The 19778-nt window shown below is 40.6% G+C and overlaps 1 protein-coding gene across 36 annotated transcripts in view; it reads left to right on the plus strand.

Moving 5' to 3' along the window:
* Positions 1–19778, plus strand: part of TCF7L2 (transcription factor 7 like 2) — a 201906-nt gene that overhangs the window by 66282 nt on the left and 115846 nt on the right. For all 36 annotated transcript variants that reach the window (XM_028730231.2, XM_028730232.2, XM_028730237.2 and 33 more), the window contains exon 4: positions 10913–11014. In XM_028730231.2, the coding sequence (XP_028586064.1) occupies positions 10913–11014 (102 nt within the window). The remainder of the gene's footprint in view (positions 1–10912; positions 11015–19778) is intronic.

Consider the following 19778-nt stretch of genomic DNA (forward strand, 5'->3'; position numbering starts at 1 on the left):
GTTTCACAACTGACAAAATTAACCAAGAGGACAGTTGACCTTTTTGCATCATCCTAGGGCATCTGTGCACACACATCCTCCCTCTTCCCTCCCTCCCCCCCCCCCAAAGGTTCCGACGAAAAGAATGTGCAGAAGAATGAGAGCACAGTGAAAAGTTTAAGTTTTCTGCTGGGACTTTAAAAGCATTCCCACCTTCTCCTGTGAGACCAGAATGTTTCTGTTTTTAATATTAGCTCAGCAACTTCCAATCTTTTTTCTGTTTTACTGAGATGACATTTTCGGTATTAAAGCATCCTGCTTGTTTTTCTATTTCCCCACTGACCCTAGGGAAGAGAGAATTTTGCAAGTCTCTGGGTTGTTGGTTTTGGGGGGTTTTTTGGTGAGAGAGAGAGGCAGTAATCTTTGGAGCCAAATGTTTTGAAGTAACCCCTTGTTACAGTGAAGGCCCATTCACAGGAAAAGCCACAAAGGACGTGACAGAAAATTCAGTTTGAAATTTTATGGGTTTACTTAAGAGCATATTTAGCAATTCATTCCTTTTTTTGTCATGTTCAACATTAGGAGAAAACTGGATTACTCATGTTTAAAATGACCCCTGTAGTCATCATAGTAGTATGCTAGAGGTAGTAGTACTTGGAAGTTAAGAAAAGAAAATGAATTAAGCATAAAAGTACACCTGTATCATTAAGTAGACTAGTGTTAATGATAGCAAAATTGATATGGGGAAAATAATAGTCCAAGGAATTGTAATTAAAAACATGGAGGCTGACGCTGTAGTGGGCATTTTCAAGGGTGACTAAATGGAGGAGTTGCTTTAAGTCTTTTAAAGCACCTGAAGATGTCCCCCAAACCAGTTTTATTCCAGCTGGGCTCAAAACTGTCATTAAGCATAGCTACAGGAAAAAAATTATGTGAGGAATCAAAGGCAAATCTGGGGGAGTGCAGCTGGTGAGCTTGCACCCGGTGCAGAGCTTCTGGGGTGCTGCAGGGGGCGCCACAACTGTGACAGCTAGTGGAAGGCAAGAGGCAGGGTGCACATGCCAGATTTTAGCATTGCACAGGATGCTGCTGAAATTTGAGATGCCCAGGTCCACGAGTAGTGGGATTAATGCAAGGAGAAACAGGGAAGATGGGAAAGTTAATAAACCATTTTTCTCTCCACCAATTCTCCACCACAGTCACTACTCCACCACCATCATATTCATGTTATCTCCATAAAAGTGAGTTGGAACATGAGTATGTCATGTTAACAGCATTCTTGGTAGCTTCCATATTTGTGGTTTACACAGGGAGGGAGGAGCAGAACTGTACCCTCCAGCCCCTTCCTGACATTTTCATGGGTGCTGCAGACCATCAGAAAGGAAATTTCATGTATGTACACCCATAAGCGTACCCCTGTAGTCAGGAACCTTCCATGTTCTAGATTCCTGATCAGCTAGAGGGCATGTGTGCATATAACTTTATGTATGTAGGCTTTGTTTCCCAGTGCTTTAGTAAGCACTTGGAGATTGTGAGGTCATAGACATGCTGCTATAAGGGGAAGATGTGCACCCAGTGATGAATACCACATGCATGCAGAGATGCCAATGAATAATCCTAATGTGTAGCTGTTCCTTGAGAGTGGCACCACATAGTCATTTCATATTTAAAAGTGGCTTAGAAAATATGGCTTTGTTGGGACCACTCTCCTTACATATTGGGTTATTTCCTGACTGTGAAATCTGAGTGTTGAGCTCTCTCAGAAATTGTTATTTTGTTGTTGTCGTTGTCAGGCAGGCCACCTTGAATAAAATATTGGGGTGCAGGTAAGTCCCGCTTGCATAATCAATCACAAAACATGGCGTGTGAACACCATTTGAATGGCAATGCCTGTCTACTGGTGGGGGGAGCCCCCTCAATTATTTTATTGGGGACAGGGGCGAAGGGACCTCAGTCACAAGGAGTTTTAGTGTTACAGGCACATTACTATTTGAAGCTGGAGCTCATTCGGTTGGAGCCAAAGCTGTTTTTCTTACCCTTTCCCTCCTGATAATAGTTCCCTGCACTCCTGAAAAGGTGTTCTGGAGGGCCAGGAAGCCTTTGGAGTGAAGGAGGAGGTTACTATTGAAATGGGAGGTAGCAGAAATAGGTCAGGGGCAGATGAAGTAGGGTGTGAAGCTGGAACAGTCAGGTTACAATGGCATGGTGCCCTTTCCCACACAGCAGAGCTCAGCCTACTGCTTTATTTTCTGGGGAACTAGGTTCAATGAAGTAGACTTTGAGATGGCGATAATACAAGTAAGCAGAAGTCTTAAGGTGGCTCTCATTGAAGCCTCCTCCATGGCAGTGAAGACACAATACTACATTGCACCAGCAGAGTTTTTCCAGCTGGTACTGGACTTCCACTCTCAGAGGGCAGCTGTAGCATGTTTCCTAAGAAAGTTGTTTTTATCCACCTTGACTTTAGCTGTGCTAGTTCAGCATTTTAGTCCGTGGTTGTGCCCAGAGCACTGTCTAATATTGGGGCTATGAAATGAATTTACGTTATTTCAGCCCGAAGACCTGGACCTGGTGGTGGTTATTCAACCCTCGCCATTATGTGCTTATTGCATCTAGCAGAAGTGATTAATCTTACAAGAGGAGTGGGCCCATCTGTCTTGAAAGAAGTTGTTGTGAGGCCACTATTAAATTAAAGTTGGAATGGATCAAAAAGGTCATCTACTCCAACCCACTGAAATGCAGGACATTTTTTTGCCCAGTGTGAGTCTCAAACTCATAACTCTGTGATTCTACTGGATGATTGCAAGTAACACGTCTTTAGGTAACGTGCTTGTTTGTGTGAACTCATAGTGCTCTTGAATGAAACTGATTTCCTGGATCTGTTTCAGTCTAGTTTGGGCATGGTTTGGCACAGAAATTGCCTTGGCTATCCTAATGGATGACTTGGTCTGGATAATGTGCCAGAGGATTCTAAGCCGGCTATTTCTTCTGCATCTTTCAGCAGCTTTTGATAAATACCATTGACTGTAATATCCTTGTGGGTAGGTTGTTGGGAATTGGGGGTGTTCCCTCTCTGACTGAATGATTGATTCTGAAAGATGTTCTTCATGAAAGCTGTCTCTTAGCGGATGATCAGCTGCTTGCTTCGTCAGGTGTAACTTCAAATCATTCTTCAAGGGCAGCACCATGTATAAAGAACTACAGTAGCTGATCCATGAGTTTACCAGAAGTGTTAATGGTGGTTGATAGAGTGACATAGTCCAGAAAAAGTCATAGCAAGTGAACCTGCTAAGCACAATAAAAGACACTCTTCATAGAATATTTATAGTATTAGAGTAGGAACAAGTGGGCTGTTCAATCTGGCATCTAAATTGTTGTTTCAGAATGCGCTATCTGCTACTGTATGTTTTTTTTGGTACCTCTTCCAGTTATGAACCTATCTGTTGACCACATTTTTGTGAATGAAGCTGACATTCTAAACTTTAAAAAATAAATGCATTGTATTCACTTGGAAAATCTTGGTTGTATTTAAGGATTAAGACAGAAAAACATGTCTAGATCTGTCGGTAGTGGATTGGTAATCTACCAGTGGGTTACAGTAGCTTTCCAAGTGGATGATTTAGCTGTGCATTCAGTACACATTGTGGAGAATGTAGTGCAAATCATTGAAAGGCGATTGATTTCTGGGTTAGGTGGTGAGATAGATTAGTGGCAATGAACAAATTCTGTGTTGGTGGATCTCTGTAATATAGTGTTGGGAGCCTCTGAATAAGCTTAGCAACTGCTCTATATTTCCATTTCTGTTCCATAGGATTAATATAGTGATAACTACAGAATATTGGGTGGAATAGACATTTCATTAATCTGTGTTCAGTGTGTTTGTGTTTTTCCTTGGTAATGTCTTGTTCCCCAAAGACTGGGCCTAACTGTGGGAAAACTTTCCAATGGCAAATGTTATCTTCTAGAACTAGATTCTTCCATCTATTGAACTAAGTGAGTTTTTAGTATATTATGTCAAGAAAATACCTCTTAACATCAAAAACAAAAGGAGTAAGGACGTAAGGAAAGTGGTGCTATAAATATCTTAGGTCTTGGTTTTTCTGATACTGTATCATAATTTTCCTGACAGTCACGAGGTAGAGCATAGTGGCAGGATTTTGAGTTTGCAACTTTGTTTTTTTGTAAAATTATTTTATTTTATTTTCTTCTTTCAACAATAAGTAATGATTCCACAAATAACATCAAAAACAAGTCCCCCCCCTCCCCCATATGTACATTTATCCTTTCAACACTATATCTTGTGAGATTCTTAAAATCTTGCATCTTCCCTTCATTTCCACTTCTGGTTCCTTATATATACCAAATTCTTCTGCATTTCCATATCTACGCTTAACCCATTATTATATCCTTAATTATCCAAATTTCTGATAATTGCAAGCATTTAGTTGACTAAACGCTTGAGTTTGCAACTTTGAACAGGTCTTCGTGTTTGCCCCCCCTTTTCCCCCAAGTCTGCTGTTCCTTGTCTCCCTGAACAGGATTTTGCTCCACTTAGCCGTATTGCCATTACCAGATATTTTCTCTAGAAGTGCTTTAGCTTTCTGCCTTGGGCTGTGCCTCATTTCAAATGTCAGTGTAGCAATAAGATGGTTGATAACATCTGCTTTCTTGCAGGACCCAAGATACATTTCCTCCTCCCTCTCCACTTTTTAAAAAGCCCTATCCTTTGCCATTTGAGGTGTTTGCTTTCCCCCTTGTGATGACAATTTAACAGCCTTTCAAGAGTGTGTTGTGTTTCTCCTCACCCACCCCTGTGCACGGATTCTAGCCAGCCACACATTATAATATTTTGCACAGACAGTAGGGGCCTTAAAAGATTAGGAGTTCTCTCTTCCTCTCTCTCAAAAACAGAAGAAGCAATAATGATCTATTGCTAGATCATCCTTTTAAATCAGTATTGAACTTCTGGCCAGTATATCTATATTAATATTTCAGCTTTAAAATGGGACATCAGAACCTATATACGTTTCCCCCCTGTTTTTAATATTACACCAGTTTGTTGGAACATAATATTTCCTGTCAAATAGAAGTAAGGCTGGAAAAGACAAGAGATTACAGAATTTTTATAGAACAGAGTATTTGGATTCTCTCTTTACTGTATGGTATAGACACAAAGTTGGGATCCTGTGAAGGAAATATCTCGCCCCCTCCTCCCTTCACCTTCTCCTTTTGCAGACACTTGCAAGTTGGAGGGACTCCTGGCTCACATTTGTATTTGAATCTGAAAGAATAGCATTTCCTGCTGCTTCATGTAGGAGGAAGGAAAGGATTTACCACTCTCTAGTAATGGGACAACCCCCCCCCCCCAAAGCTCTAAAAAACAAACAAAACACTATCAGAGAGAGAGAGAGAGAGAGAGAGAGAGAGAGAGAGAGAGAGAGAGAGACCCCTCTGATTAGTTGCATAATTCTGCAATAGTAAACCCGAGAGGGCAATTACGCATTCTCTTTCTAATATATGCTGTGTAAGTGCTGTGATGTAACCCTTCCTCTGCCAAAAGAACCATCCCTTCTTTAGTTTCCAAACTAATACCTTAAAGCATTGTGTGTGGATGGTGGGGGCAATTACTTGGCAGTTCATTCCATTGTGCAAGAGTTGCTGTGGGCTGGATCGCTGCTACATAATTCCATAGCAGTGCTTTCTCTTTCTCACTCTCTCACCATCTGGATTGAGTTAGCTCACTCGGCAGTAGGACTGAGTCTCATTTCCTCCAACCAGTAATGTTATATAGGCAGTGATCCTGCCCTGCCCTAACATAATTGAAAATTATGTGTATTGTAGACTCGCAGCGCTGAAATGTAGACTCGTAAAAATCTGGGGCTCAGGTAGCCTGTGGAGATTGGATTTGGCACACAATGAAGCTTTTATGTAAAATAAGAATTATAAGCCACCACATTAATATTGTATTATGGCCATGACAATTCCTGGGCTGAGAGACTTTGAGGCAAGCTTGAAGCTGTTGAACGAAACAAACGTTTTATTCTTTTATCAATAGAGCTGGATCTTTTTATTAGGGATGAGCTAAAACCAGGGGGTAGGGATTGAGGGATTCACAAATTTATTCGCTCATAAAATGCACCCCCTTTCACCAAGCTTTTGGGTCTCTCTCTCTGCAGGTGGTAGGTACACTCTAGAGAAAAGGCGGCCCTTCACACACATTCAGGTGACTACTGGCCCCTGTTCCTGTCATTCTGGCAGTGGTGGTGATACAATTCCATTGAAATTCCATTGAAAATGTGTTTGAAGTCCCTGTTGGCTGCAGCTTTGACACCATTTTTGTGCACGTTCAGTATATCCCTCTTCTTACAAGCAGTAGATAGTTTCACATAACCAATCAGATTTAGCTGTGTGATTACTCCACTGAGGGTAGAGCTAACACCGAGTGAGAGCAGAGCCTTTCCTCTGAACTGGGTTTGTTGTTAGCTGAAACCTTTTGACTATACAGGTGTTATTTGGAAGAAAATAGGCTGCAAAGCAGGTACAACAGTTTCTGGTGATGGGAATACAAGCAGCAGTGAAGTGGTATGTAAAAAGGTGAGCTTCCCTGGGTCTTTTGGGCCTGTGAAAGTGTCTTTACAAAAAAGGCTTTCTGGAGAATATTGCTGGAGAATCATTTTAGCAAGCAGCATAGTTTTTTAAAATTTTGATGAAGACAGCTTTTTCAGGTCTTCTTTTTGTTTGTGTTCCATAGTAACCTTCACTTGGAGGTTACTTCATTGATTGCTGTACAGTACTCCAGTCTTTGATTGAGTTCATTTACCCCATGGTTTATGTATCAGCATAATATCTGTTGCTAGTAATACCATCCTTATTGCTAATAACACACATTGATTTTTTAAGGCATAGTTCTACATATTTTGAGATCACACCTTTTAATGTCAGAATAGTATTGGTAGAGATTTTCACAATTTGAGACTTTCAGGTTTTCCTCTTAAACAGAAACATTCTTCAGGTCCTTAAGCTTTTAAAGATAAGTTTGGAAGTGCGTATTGCACCAATGCTTGGTGAAATCTCACTAGCAAGTTTTCCAGTGATTTGAGATGTGGGCTTCTGTTTGCTACATAGATAATCCCTCCAATGAGCAAACTCAGAATAAATTTAGCAGAAGAAGCTAAAATCTTTTCCAAATTTGATCAAATTTTTAAATATTTAATCTGGTTTGAGTCTTGTAGCAGAATCTGAATTATCGTTTGGTACAGTGATTTGATTCCCCCCTGGCACAGTCCCCCTACTGACATCTCCCTACCAGCACACTCTCTCTACTTATTTCCAAAGACTGACTACAAAAGAAGAAAAATGGTGCCTTTTAGAAAGGCTTTTAAAATTGGTATTTAATATTTGGGAGGGAGCGGGGGAATCCTAGCAAAAAAAGACTGCAGTTAAAATGTATAAGGAAGAGTGTGAGATCCCTTTTGGTTGCTGCAATTATGTTTAGAATCTGATATGATTAGATAGTCTCCAAACTGCAAGTCAGGGGACTGGACCTCTATTTTTGATAATAGTTTTTGGCTACGACTCCCATTAAATATATATTGCATTGAGCAGCATTGTTAAATTACAGTGGTACCTCTGGTTACCTACTTAATTCGTTCTGGAGGTCCGTTCTTAACCTGAAACTGTTCTTAACCTGAAGCACCACTTTAGCTAATGGGGCCTCCTGCTGCTGTTCTCACCCTGAAGCAAAGTTCTTAACCTGAGGTACTATTCCTGAGTTAGCGGAGTCTGTAACCTGAAGCGTATGTAACCCGAGGTACCACTGTACTTGTATTTAAACAAAAGGTTAGCCTCTGTGTAGTAACAAAATGTTTTGCACTCCTTAAACCAGCATTAAACCTGATGCTTGTGGTAACCTAAGCAAGGATTTTAATAGCCATTCTCGTCAGAGCTCAAACACATGATCAGTAGTTATTCATTATGTATTAGTTGCTGGGCTATACCACTTCACTCTGCAGTGACTGCTGCCAATAGGAAGGAAGGCCCACATATGAAAATCTAGCAACTGGAGAACAGAGTCCAGACTATCATTATCCTGCTAGTATTAAGTATTCGTGTGTGAGGTGGTTCTCTCTCCCCCACCCCCCACCCCCGTTCTCCCAGTAAAGGTCAGTTGTAAAGCTTCACTGGAGCTTGTGCTGAAAAGTGACTAGGTAAATTCAGCACATTCTTTCTCAGCAGGACCTGCTTCCTGTGTATCCTGAATCCTATCTAGTGACCTCAGTAACGAGAATAAGCCTTGGCTGCTATTGTTGGAGGGAGTGAGCTGTACCCTATTCCTGCTTGTGCATCGTGAACAGGATTGTTTACGGAGTCTCAGTTTCACGGGCAATCTAGTGACTTATGCAAAGAGGTTGCTTGTACGTCATGGGGACACATGTTCTCCAACCGACTATCTTTTATAACTTGTGCTGATGGACAAGGAGGAAATTGCTCTGCTAGGCTAACAGAACTCAAGTCATGGCTGTCTTTTGAAGAGAGCAGCATGCAGATACAACACTCTGGGTGTGATCATTGCTATAAGTGATGCTGACCTATTGACAATACAAATATTTGGAGAATCTACTTGTCTCTTTTCTCTGTTCTAATCTGTTTTCATTTTATTTTGCCACATTGCCATACCCACCCCTTCTTTTGTGGGCAGTTTTTTAGCCTAACACCAACACAGGGGGTTTGGTTGGGGTTGGGGGCTTCTTCAAGACTATCTTGTGCTTTGCAGATGAGAGCCCCTTCACCCATTACAATTTTAGGGATATATTTGTGATGTTTCAAATGAAAAATATCAGGTTCGAATGCAGCAGAGAGTTTGTGTATATATGTGTGTATCAGATGTAGGATTGTCACCTCCATTCATATTCTTGATGCAGAACTTTAGCTGATTCTGGCACACTGTAGCTCTGTGATGGATGGGCGTTGGCATCTGCATAATGCATGGAATGGTCCAGAGGAGGGATTTTAAAGTGGGTTTCGAAAATTGAAACATACACTTTGAAAATAGCCTATCATAGACGTCGTCTTGCATGAAGGAGTGGAGAAGGACACACTTTACCAGGGCCTGGGTTCCTGGCCCAGGTTGCAATTTTATTACCATGACAGGGCAGCCGGAGGGAATGAGTCAAAGTTGCAGATCTTGCTTGAGGATGTTTATGGAAACCTGTTTCCTGTATTTGGATACATTGGACAGGATTCACCTAACATAACCCCATCAGCAGAAGACCTGCACAAGAACTTTTGTTTGCCCAATGGGGCTTTCCTCCCTGTATAACTCTCCCCGAAACTGGCTCCTGGAGGGAAAGTCCCACATAAATGACAGGGTGATAATGGTTCCTGGCTAGCTGAGATGCTTGCACAGATGTAATGACTGGAAGAGCACAATGTTGAATTTATTATTATTTACTAAATTTATTTACTGCCCTTCATCCAAAGATCCCCAGGCATATACAACATAGAAACATATTATGTATAAAACAACAACAACAACAACAACAACAAGCAATACCCCCACATCTAAAAGGATAAATAATGTTTAATATCCAAAGGCCTGGTTGAAGAGGAATGTTTTTGCCTGGCACCTAAAGATATGTAATGAGGGCATCAGGAAAGCCCCCCTATTGTCCAGATCTTGTGAGATTTGCTGGTCTCAGTCAGAAACAGGATCAGAAAAAGCAATGTTCTGAACAGTGAGTTACTGATCTGTGCCCTTCTTTGGAACAGAGGAAGTGTGCTTAGAAAGTTAAACCATGACTTGTAGTTTGAGAAATAGTTGTACTTGCTTGTGTGGCATGCTCAAGGAAGTACCAGCCCCAAGTTTCTTCAGGTAGGAGGGAAAGCTGGTGTGAGGAACATAAAAACCACAATAATTGATACCAGAAAGAGTGGGAAGCCAAAATTTATGTAAGTAAATATCTAGTACACCCACCTGCCAAATATGACTATGTCATTCATTCTTTGATATGAAATCATTCATTACTTTGATATGAAAAGGCTATATAAATATAGAGGTTTAAAGTGAATTAGTCTATTTATAAAATGTTTCTAGCTATGGTAGTCCATTAGGCAAAAGCAACTTGTTGGGTTGGGCAGAGCCCACTATGCCAGGTCCCCGGCGGGTGGGCGGCTTACTGTGAGGGAGAGGGGAAAGGCAGTGGGGCAGGCAGCGTGGTGCAGACACACTGGTGGAGCCAATCTGGTGCTACTGTTGGTTTGTTTGCACCCTGCCTCCTTCTCCACCCCCCTCTCAGTGGTGTAATTTCAGAAATGTAGAAAATGTAATTTCAGAATTAACATAAAAAGCTTTGTTTCATAACTCATGAGATTGTATGTCTGGAATGGGATTGCACTATGTGTATGGGAGGGAACCCATGTTATGTATTTGCCTGCCCCTGCAAAAAAAAAAATTGTTTAACTTTTAGAAGGCATATTTTCCAGCAGTAGCTTTTCTGCCATTCCCTACTTGGTTTATCAGCTTTAATGCCAGGTTTTTCAACGTTAATGTGCAGTTTTAAAGTTACTTTCACAGATATTTCTGTTCCTTCAATTGTGGTAATGATGAGTTGCCCTGTTTATTCCTTCCATCCTCTGCACAATTTTCCTTTCCAGATTTACCATAGTGATTGGCATATGAAACAGAACATTGTGTTTGCCCTTTTATACCCCTTTTAATAAACACCTTGGAAATGTCTGTACACTCCATTTTTGTTCAACACAACCCCAATAAAGTATTTCTGTGGGGCTTTTACTTTATTTTTGTTGCATGCATTTTAGTTTCACTTACTTCCCCACGTTGCCTAATATGTGTTTGCTTTCATTTTATTTTTAAAGTTGCCTTTCTTTTCTGAACTCATTTTTCTTTTTCCCCATTTTTGTTTCCTCCATCCAGTACCTGCAGATGAAATGGCCACTGCTTGATGTTCAGGCAGGGAGCCTACAGAGTAGGCAAGCCCTCAAGGATGCTAGGTCTCCATCTCCAGCACACATTGTTGTAAGTAAACAAAGATGCACTACTTTTGTTTCTGTGTCTCTGTTTCTTTGGTGGAGGGGAAAGAGGAACGGGTTTAATGAGTATTGCTTGTCACTTTTTGCCTTCTCCAGTTAAACACATTATGAAATAGTGGGAATAAATTCTCAGTTCTTGCTCTTTGAAATATCCATCAAGTTAAATACATTTTTTCCCCTTTGTACCACTTATAAAAGTGTATTAAGTTATCTTATTAAGGAACAAGTGCTTTTTTTGGTATAAAGTGAGAGGGGCCAGTACAGTGGTACCTTGGTTTACAACCATAATCCTTTCCAGAGGTCCATTTGCAAACCAAAACAGGTTGTAATGGGGCCTCCAAAAATTTTTTGTTCGTAATCCAAAAAAAGGTTGCAAACTTGGACATGCACTTCCGGGTTTGACATGTTTGTAATCCAAAACGTATGCAAACCAATAGGTGTGCAAACCAAGGTACCACTGTACTCTTATTTTTGATAAAAGAGCCATGGGTGCCAGCACAAAATGGCCACCATGGGCAGCAAAAAAAAGAGATGGTGATACTCAGTACTGGTGAGTACTGTCACACAAAAAACCACTGGTTATAATTGTTGATCTTCAAACTGGGCTTATGATGATTGTTTGAAACACAGTTTTACTGAAGAAAAGGGACATTTCATAAGCAAGCTTCTTATTTGTGTGTTTCTTTTTTATTAATTCAGATTCAGAACACAAGGAATTTGGGCTGCAAAGAATGTTAACTTTCTTTTTTTAATGAGCTCTGCTTTTCCTAGCATGAGAAATTGATATGCAGCCACACTGTATCTGAATGGAAAATTAATTTCAGTCTGAAAATAATTAAGGATGGTTTCTATTTTTGTAGGCAGAGGTGTGTGTATGTATGTGCGTGCACATGGAGGTGACAGAATGACATTTTAAAAATTCTGGATCAGTTTTATAAACCTATTGTGGTAGTATTTAAGGAAAGTTCTTCCTTGACCAAAGTGTGCTTAAGATAGCTACCAAAGTTACAACATGAAGCCTACTTGTAGGAATAGTTTCTTTAAATACTTCAAAAAGCTTCATGAAACAGCTTGTTCACACTACAACTATAACTCCCACATTCTTATCACACTATTCATAAAATAAAAATGGAAGAGAAACCCACTTCAAGGAAACAAAGGTTTAGGTGAATCAAAGTAGACCATAAAATTTATATATATATATATATATATATATATATATATATAAAATATTGGACACCTGTTAACCTTTTAAAGTGGCTTGTTCATTTACAAAGTCCTTAATTTCACCTCACGCAGCTAATTTTCCACCTTTTAATTACAATTCATACATTTACAATGATTCCCATGATAAAAATGTAAGGTATAAATGGGAGTTAAACACTTACAGCTAAATTATGATTTATTATAACATCTATAATGGTATATAATAGCGTGTGTTGGTTTTGTTTTTTGTTTTGGTACCAGCAGTTGTTGCTTATTGATAATATTGGGTGGCATCAGTAATACTTGCTATTTTACCTTGTAAGACTCTATATGCGGCTCTTCAATGAAAATGTCATTACCATTTTTGTTCCCTAATGAGTGCACTGAATGTGGCATATTCAAATAAGTAACCTCCCCCATTTCTAGAATACCTATAACCTTTCAGTGAGCTGGTATTCTGCCATTCCCTTAAACGCATTTGTTAAATGGACTTTGTGGGGTTGGGGGAGAACCTCTAACAGTAGCAATTCACTTCACACTTGTATCAATTAAATCAGAACTGGAGCTACATCTGATAGATGGTTTGAGAATCGAGGGACTGCAAACATTATCTGAAATATCTCCTGTTTAAGAAAAATTAAAATTACTGCTTGCCTGTGCTGAAATAATGGGGAAAAGGGGGGGGGCACAAAACACCCTGACTTTATATACCTCTTAAATTAATTTTTTTATTCTCTGTAATGAGTCATGTTTGTTCAGAAGCAGCAAGTTTTGAACTTCATTGAACATGGCTGGCTTTCGCATTGGTTTCCGTAGTTCAACTAAGTCTGAATTCAACCTAGTAAGATTAAGCTGCAACCCTCAGCCTCTTCTTTTTAGGAAGTAAGGCTTCAATCCTAATTCTATTCACCAGAGACTAAGCTCCATTGAGTTCAATAAATCTGAATTCTGAGCAGATATGGGCAGGATTGTGCAGTATATCCAACTGAATTTAGTTGGATTCTACTCTTGTGTGAGCAAGAGGCATATTAGACCATTTGTAGTGTGTTTTCTCCCCCTCCCTTTTTAAAGTGCTCTAGTTTTCCTTATGAGAATATATTCTTGCTCAAAGTGCTTGGGCAAGATCACAGGATTAGAGTGCTAAGACCATTCCCAAGACATACTTCTGTATTTTTGCTATACAAAGACTTACATTTAAGTTCCTTTGTACCTGGCAAAAAATCATGCCATGCCAAAAATAGTGGTATTTTGGTAACACACACAGCTTATAAAACGGAAACTCTTCAGAAATTCATCTGATTCCCTCCCTCCCTCCCGGAGGCAAGACTTTTGAAGTCAATGTAAATTTTACCTTGAGGTGAGTTTATAGTGAGCAACTGTCCTGACTTTTCATTGTGTAATGAGCACATTCATAAACTAGGTTGGAACCTCGGGAAAAAAGTACTATGGTGCTATAGAAGATCTATAATTACGTGTATGTTTTTGCTCAAGGAGAGGGAAATCTTGCTCTGAAAATGCAAGAGGGCAGGAGTAACTTAGGACAAAAGTTTCTGAAATCTCTCTGTTCTCAATATATTAACCTATCGATTTTCACCATAGGAATCTTTGCACAGTATTCAAAGTCATGAGCTGAATTTGGACCACAAGGCAATTTTATCTGAACGTTCACTGTTTTGACCAGGATAGTGATAGAAAGTTTGGCCACAGCTGCAATAGTTGCAAGAGGATGGAGTTACTACGTTGAAATGTTTTATTTCCCTTGGGTTTTGCATTCAGTTCCTGGATGAACCAACTGTGTGTGTTCCATATTGGCCAAACCTTTTTAGTTAGAAGTACAACAATTTATCAGCTCCTAGTAAGATGTTGATTATGCAGCAAGGTACACATATAGCACATTTTGAGACAGTTCGTCTCCCCTGACTATAGAAGCACGGCTCTTCCAAGTCCTAAGAATTGAATGATATAAGCAGTGAAGATGAAAATGTGTAGAGTCATTCTCAAATTTGAGGGAAGGTATGGACTAAATAAACTTTTGCTCTTTGGGGGAAAGGTGACTCTGAGAAAAATCATATGACATTTTGACAGCATATTTATTTTTGCAGCATATTTATTTCAAAACCATTTGTGCATCACCCTTTATGTGGTTCTCAACAGTTTTAAACAATATTTAATACACAGTAGGAAACTTGCATAAAAATAAAACACAGAAGGAACAGTAAAAACTGTTTGGAGGACTAAGAATAAATAAAATAAAAGATGGTACGGTGGAAGACATAGGCGAGTAAAAGGATATTTGCCAGCTGTCAAAAGAATTGATTGATTATTTAATTTCTACACCACTTACTATATTAAAAAAATCTCTTAGTGGTATATAGAAAACCGAAGCAACAACAGAAAACTTAAAATATTACAAAAGTACAGTTACATTAAAAAATGTTACATTAATGCAAAGTTACACATACACACACACACCCTACCTCAATTCATTTTCCTTCTGACATACCCTCCCTCTCACCCAGGGTCCAAACAACCCCCCACCAAAGTTTCACAATGAGAAGAGTTCCTAGTCTCTCACTCTAGACTTGTTTTTTATGGTCAGGCCGAAGCGGATGGTACTTCTTCAGGCTGCCCTAGCTGTGTCTTGTTCAGCTTCACTCTCCACACCCAGCTCCAGGCTCTGCAAATTTAAGGAGCTTCCAAGTGGGTCCAGAGAATGGGACAAGGGCTCCACGTCACTCACAGATTTTTCTTCACCCCTCCTCCTTTTCAGCAGCCCCAGCTTTTGTAACTGTAGTCAGTCAGTGCCCCATGGAAAAGGGCCTGCAAGGCAGAGAGCAGGTCTTCCAGGACTCACAGCCAAGATGGGAGATTAGGTTAAAGTTTAAGTGAGCTTCCTTGTGGAGAGCGTTCCACATGTTGGAGCACCATAGCTGCAAAAGCCCACAGTCCAATTGTCACCAGCCTAACCTCAGAAAGTTGAGGGCCTCTAGAGATGGGTGTAGCATCCAGGCTAAAAAAAACTGGATAAGTCTTCAAAGGCAGCTCCCATGCAAAGCACTGAACTAGGCAGCCCTGAGGTGAATAACATTGGATAGGTTACCCTGGGGCAGGAGTGGTTATGGCTGGTGCACCAGCAGGTACAAAGCCCTAGACTTGCCCGATACAATCCTGTCCACAGCAGGCTGATTTTCTGGATTGGGAGAACAGTTGCTCAACTGTATCTTTGCTTATAAACATAGAGCCTCATTACTGTTTTCCAACACTGATCCAGCACTTCCACTGCAGCTGAATTTTGGGAAAATAGACCCCGAGGGGGGTTGGTGCTACTAGCAGGTTCTTTTGCCATAGGAGAGAGGTGTGGGGACTAGGTTTAGATGTGTAACCATAATTGCCATGTGTCTTCTGCTGGTGCCAAAGTGTGCCAGCACTGAATTAGAACGGCACCTACGAAACAAAAAGAGTTTCAGTATTGCTGCTGATCTTGTCAGCAGCCGTTATCACAAGACTTGTGGATGGGGTGGGGGCTGAAATGATCCCCCACAAAACTTTCCTCTGACTTTCTACCCTGGCCAAGGGGTCACTCACCCCTCCCGGTAGTTTAACACCACTGTCAAATCTGACAGCGCTCATCATGTGTTGGATGACTTAAGAGCCCATAGAAATGCCAGCATGTAGATAGATAACTGACTGCTGCACTTGTGCTTCTTTTGACAGGGACTAGTATAGGAGATGTACCCAAATTTATACTACTAATATGGATATACAGACCATCGCAGATATCCTGCTGCCTGACTAAGTTCTTTGTGCATATCCGTTCTTTTATTATGCATTTATTCAGCACCATCAGTGTGCATGGTACTTAACAGTTTATGAGAGGACAGTTCCCTGCCCTAAGGGCCCTGCAATCTAAATTTAAACAAAGAATAAACAATAGAGGGAAAGGAGATAAGTGGCAGCAGTGGTAAATAGAAAATCAGTGTGCAATTGTTTCAATTACATGTGCCTTAGCTTAGTTATATGCTGTGGCTGGAGTCCTTTATCTACTTACCTGAGAAAGACTCTGAGTAGGTGTGCAGGTGATGGTGGTGTAAGGTATGGTGGCACAAAGCCTTCATGGAAATGTGAGTTTTGAGGAGGGATTTGAAGGAAGTAAGAAATGTAGCATCACATGTGTCTGCATCCCCCCCCCCCGTATTTTACAGCCAGACACTATTATTTTGGGTCTTATATCCGTTTACTGGTGAAAGGTTTGCAGCACTGTCAGCTTCTGCAAAATGTAAAGCAGAAAAATGGATATTTCTGCCTCCCCCTCCCCCTTTTCAGGCTCCTGTCCTCAAAAGTTTACTATGGCGAGACATGCCACCCAACTAAACCCCCCCCCCACCTATTTTTGAATTTCATGCAGCATGTGTACCTGTTTCAGTCCTTTCTTCTTCCCAGGGTCTTCAAAGCTACCATCTTTGCACACAGGCTGCATGTTGAAATCCTACCAGAATCCTGTGGTACTACAAAGGGAAGGGTTTGTGCATGTTTCATTTCATTCCTTACAACGAAGAATGCTGCATAATATGAGGTCAAGGAGGGCTGGGTATTAGCATGCGTTGCAAAAGGGCAGATTTTGGCATATAGACATTTGGAATAGCTTTGTAGCCCTTTATGAATACTGGATGTGATAACTATTATTGCTTCAACATGAGTCACAATGGAACTGTTCTACTAAGGCGTTTGGCCCAAGTTAACCCTTGTGAATTATAAACTGCACATGATATTATTTAAGTGGATGTTAATGAAATGCATGTTTATGCCCCCTGAATATGCAAATGACATCAGGACACAGATGAGGGCAAGGCCAGGGTAAATGTGGAAAATGGTACATGTGGGTCTTATCTTTCAGTATGCATCTGCATGAACAGAAAGGGAAGGCCCATGCTGCCTGTTTGGCATTTTGCTTCATAGCCACCATTCTTGGGGGAGTAAATGACTGCTTTCATATGGTACTTCACTACATCCCTGTGTGTGTTGGGTGTCTCACAATGGGACCATGCTTCTGCCCAGAGATAAAGTGCACACTTTAAGGTTAAACGTTTCTAGGCTGATGGGAGTAAGGGAGGTTGGACTTTGTTCCAGAATCAGTACCCAAAATAACAAATAACTGCCGAAAAGTGAAGGGCCTGTTTTCTAAGCAAGATAAATGGCAAGCATCATCCCATTCATGACTGGTCTTCATTGTTGAATTTTATCTGTGTAGTTATTTCAGAAGTGCTTATCTTCAGAGATAACCATTTGCAGCAATTCCTGCAACTTATTGTGCTCCCTTTTTGGCAGTGGAAGGAACCATCTGGTGACTCAATGATATATTCTCAAGGTGATAGTTTATATGAGGATTGAGCTGAAATAATGCCTCATCCTGCTTCAGAATATTTTGGCATAGCCAACATACATTCACAGTGACTGTTTCTTCTTTCCCATGTATCCAGCAAGCCAGAAGTATTCAAATGTGTTTGGGCAATAGTAGCAATGATTAGGGTAAACAGTCTGGTATTCACCAACGGAGAGCATACCTGCATGGTAACACATACTCACCTGTGTGTCTCCAGTATGGGAAACAACATTCTCAGTGATAGGTTGAACCCTTGAAGCACTTATACTTTGTAACATCCTTTCTTATCTGCGAAACAGGGTCTGTCCTTGCATCTTTAGTTGTACAAGTGGAGTGCAGGCGGGTGCTGGATGTTTGTGTCAGGCATCCTGAAGTACAGGGTTTTAGGTAGACAAGTGTAAGTCTTTAAGTATTTATTCTACATCTTTATTTTGCACCTATTCATGCCAAGTACTTTGCTTTTGTTCAATTCACCCTTCTCTGTAGTTCCTCTCACCAGTGTTCACCTCTGTATGCTCTAAGCATGCACAAGATGAGGCCTCAAGGTGACGTTGCTTAACATCCAAGTTATGGTCTCCCTGCTTCATGTTTATAGGTTCCTGCTGCACTGTGATCAGAGAAATGTGATGGGAGGAGGAGGAGACAGAAGTTTTTTGGTCTCCCTTGAGTTCTGTGAGTGGTTTGGTGTTTTGCTTTATTTTTCACTTGTACCACTGTCAAAGTCGGTGCAGTCTTATGTTAGAATTGGAGGTAGGACTCGATCCTTAGGGAGTATAAAATTTGTAATAAATAATAGTTACTCCTCCCATTTTGTCCACTGGCAGTGCAGTCAAGCTAGTGTGGAGATGCACAAGCATCACAAAGTTGCACTATCAGTGGTGATGGTGTGCCTTGGATGTATGCTGGAATAGCAGGTTTTCATCATACTCTGACTAGGAAGGCTTTGGAGTATTTCCACAAAAATTCTTTAGCAGTTATTAGGAATACTTGCATGAAAATCCAGATGCCTAGCAAGGCAAAATGAAAGCCTAGGACATTGAAAGTGCAATAAAGAAGAATATGAATTAAGAGGATGCAAGCACTGACTGAAGGAAGGGTGATGAGCAAGAACACAATATTGACGCTCATTCCTGGCTTCTAAACTGTGGCTCATCTAGAGCAGAGGTAGCCAGCACAGTGCCCTGTAACACCCATTACCCATGACATTGGCCATGCTTGATGGGAGTTGGAGTCTAACAACGTTTGAAGGGCACCACTCTGGCTGTCCTAGCCTTAGAGATATGACTGTCTACCCCTCTTGTTCTGCTGTTCATCCCCAGTGGCTACAACCTAATGACAGTTGCCCTCATAGGAACACATAAGCATTATACAGAATCTGACTATTAGTTTATCCTTCTCGGTATTGTCCACAATGACTGGCAATGGCTTTTCATGGTTTCAGACAGGGGGCATTTCCAGCCCTCTCTGGCTATGCCAGGAATTGATCTTGGCACCTTCTGCATGCAAAACAGATACTCTAACACTGGGCCACAACCCACCTTAATATTCCTTACGATGAGCTTCAGACATCTCCATATACAGTTAATCTTCAGAGAGAACTGAAATTACAACTTTTAACAATCACTGATTACTTTAGCATGCTTATAACTGGTGCACTGCAACTGAAACCAATCTCCTCTTCTTTCAGTGCTTATATTGTCAGCCAACATGGCATTATTTGTAGTAACTTGGAAATAACCGTTACATGGCTAAATGTGACTGGTAATATTTCACTATTTATTCACACTCTTATTTACAGCATTCAGTAGCTTGCTGAATCCTTGGGAAGCAACAGGTAGGAGGAGATTTCATTCCATGTAGCTCAGGTGTTATTTCACATATTATAATATGGAACTTGGATCAATGAATTAAGCTGACAAACAGAAATCCAAAACGCTTAGGATATGGATTGTTAACACATAATAAGGCATCTGCCTTCTTTAAAAAAAGTAGAAGCAGAAGAAAAGAACACCAAGTCGCTGCATCTCTCTGTAATCTTCTGCTGAATGATAAGTCTAGGATATCAGAGTGTTTTGCAAAGAATAGACACTGCCATGTAAAGTCTTGAAAAGACAAACCAAGTACAGCTGTTGAATGTATGCTTCCTACCATCTGTTAAGAGTTC

This window comes from Podarcis muralis, chromosome 6 (assembly GCF_964188315.1).
Source record: "Podarcis muralis chromosome 6, rPodMur119.hap1.1, whole genome shotgun sequence".
NCBI lineage: Eukaryota > Metazoa > Chordata > Lepidosauria > Squamata > Lacertidae > Podarcis > Podarcis muralis.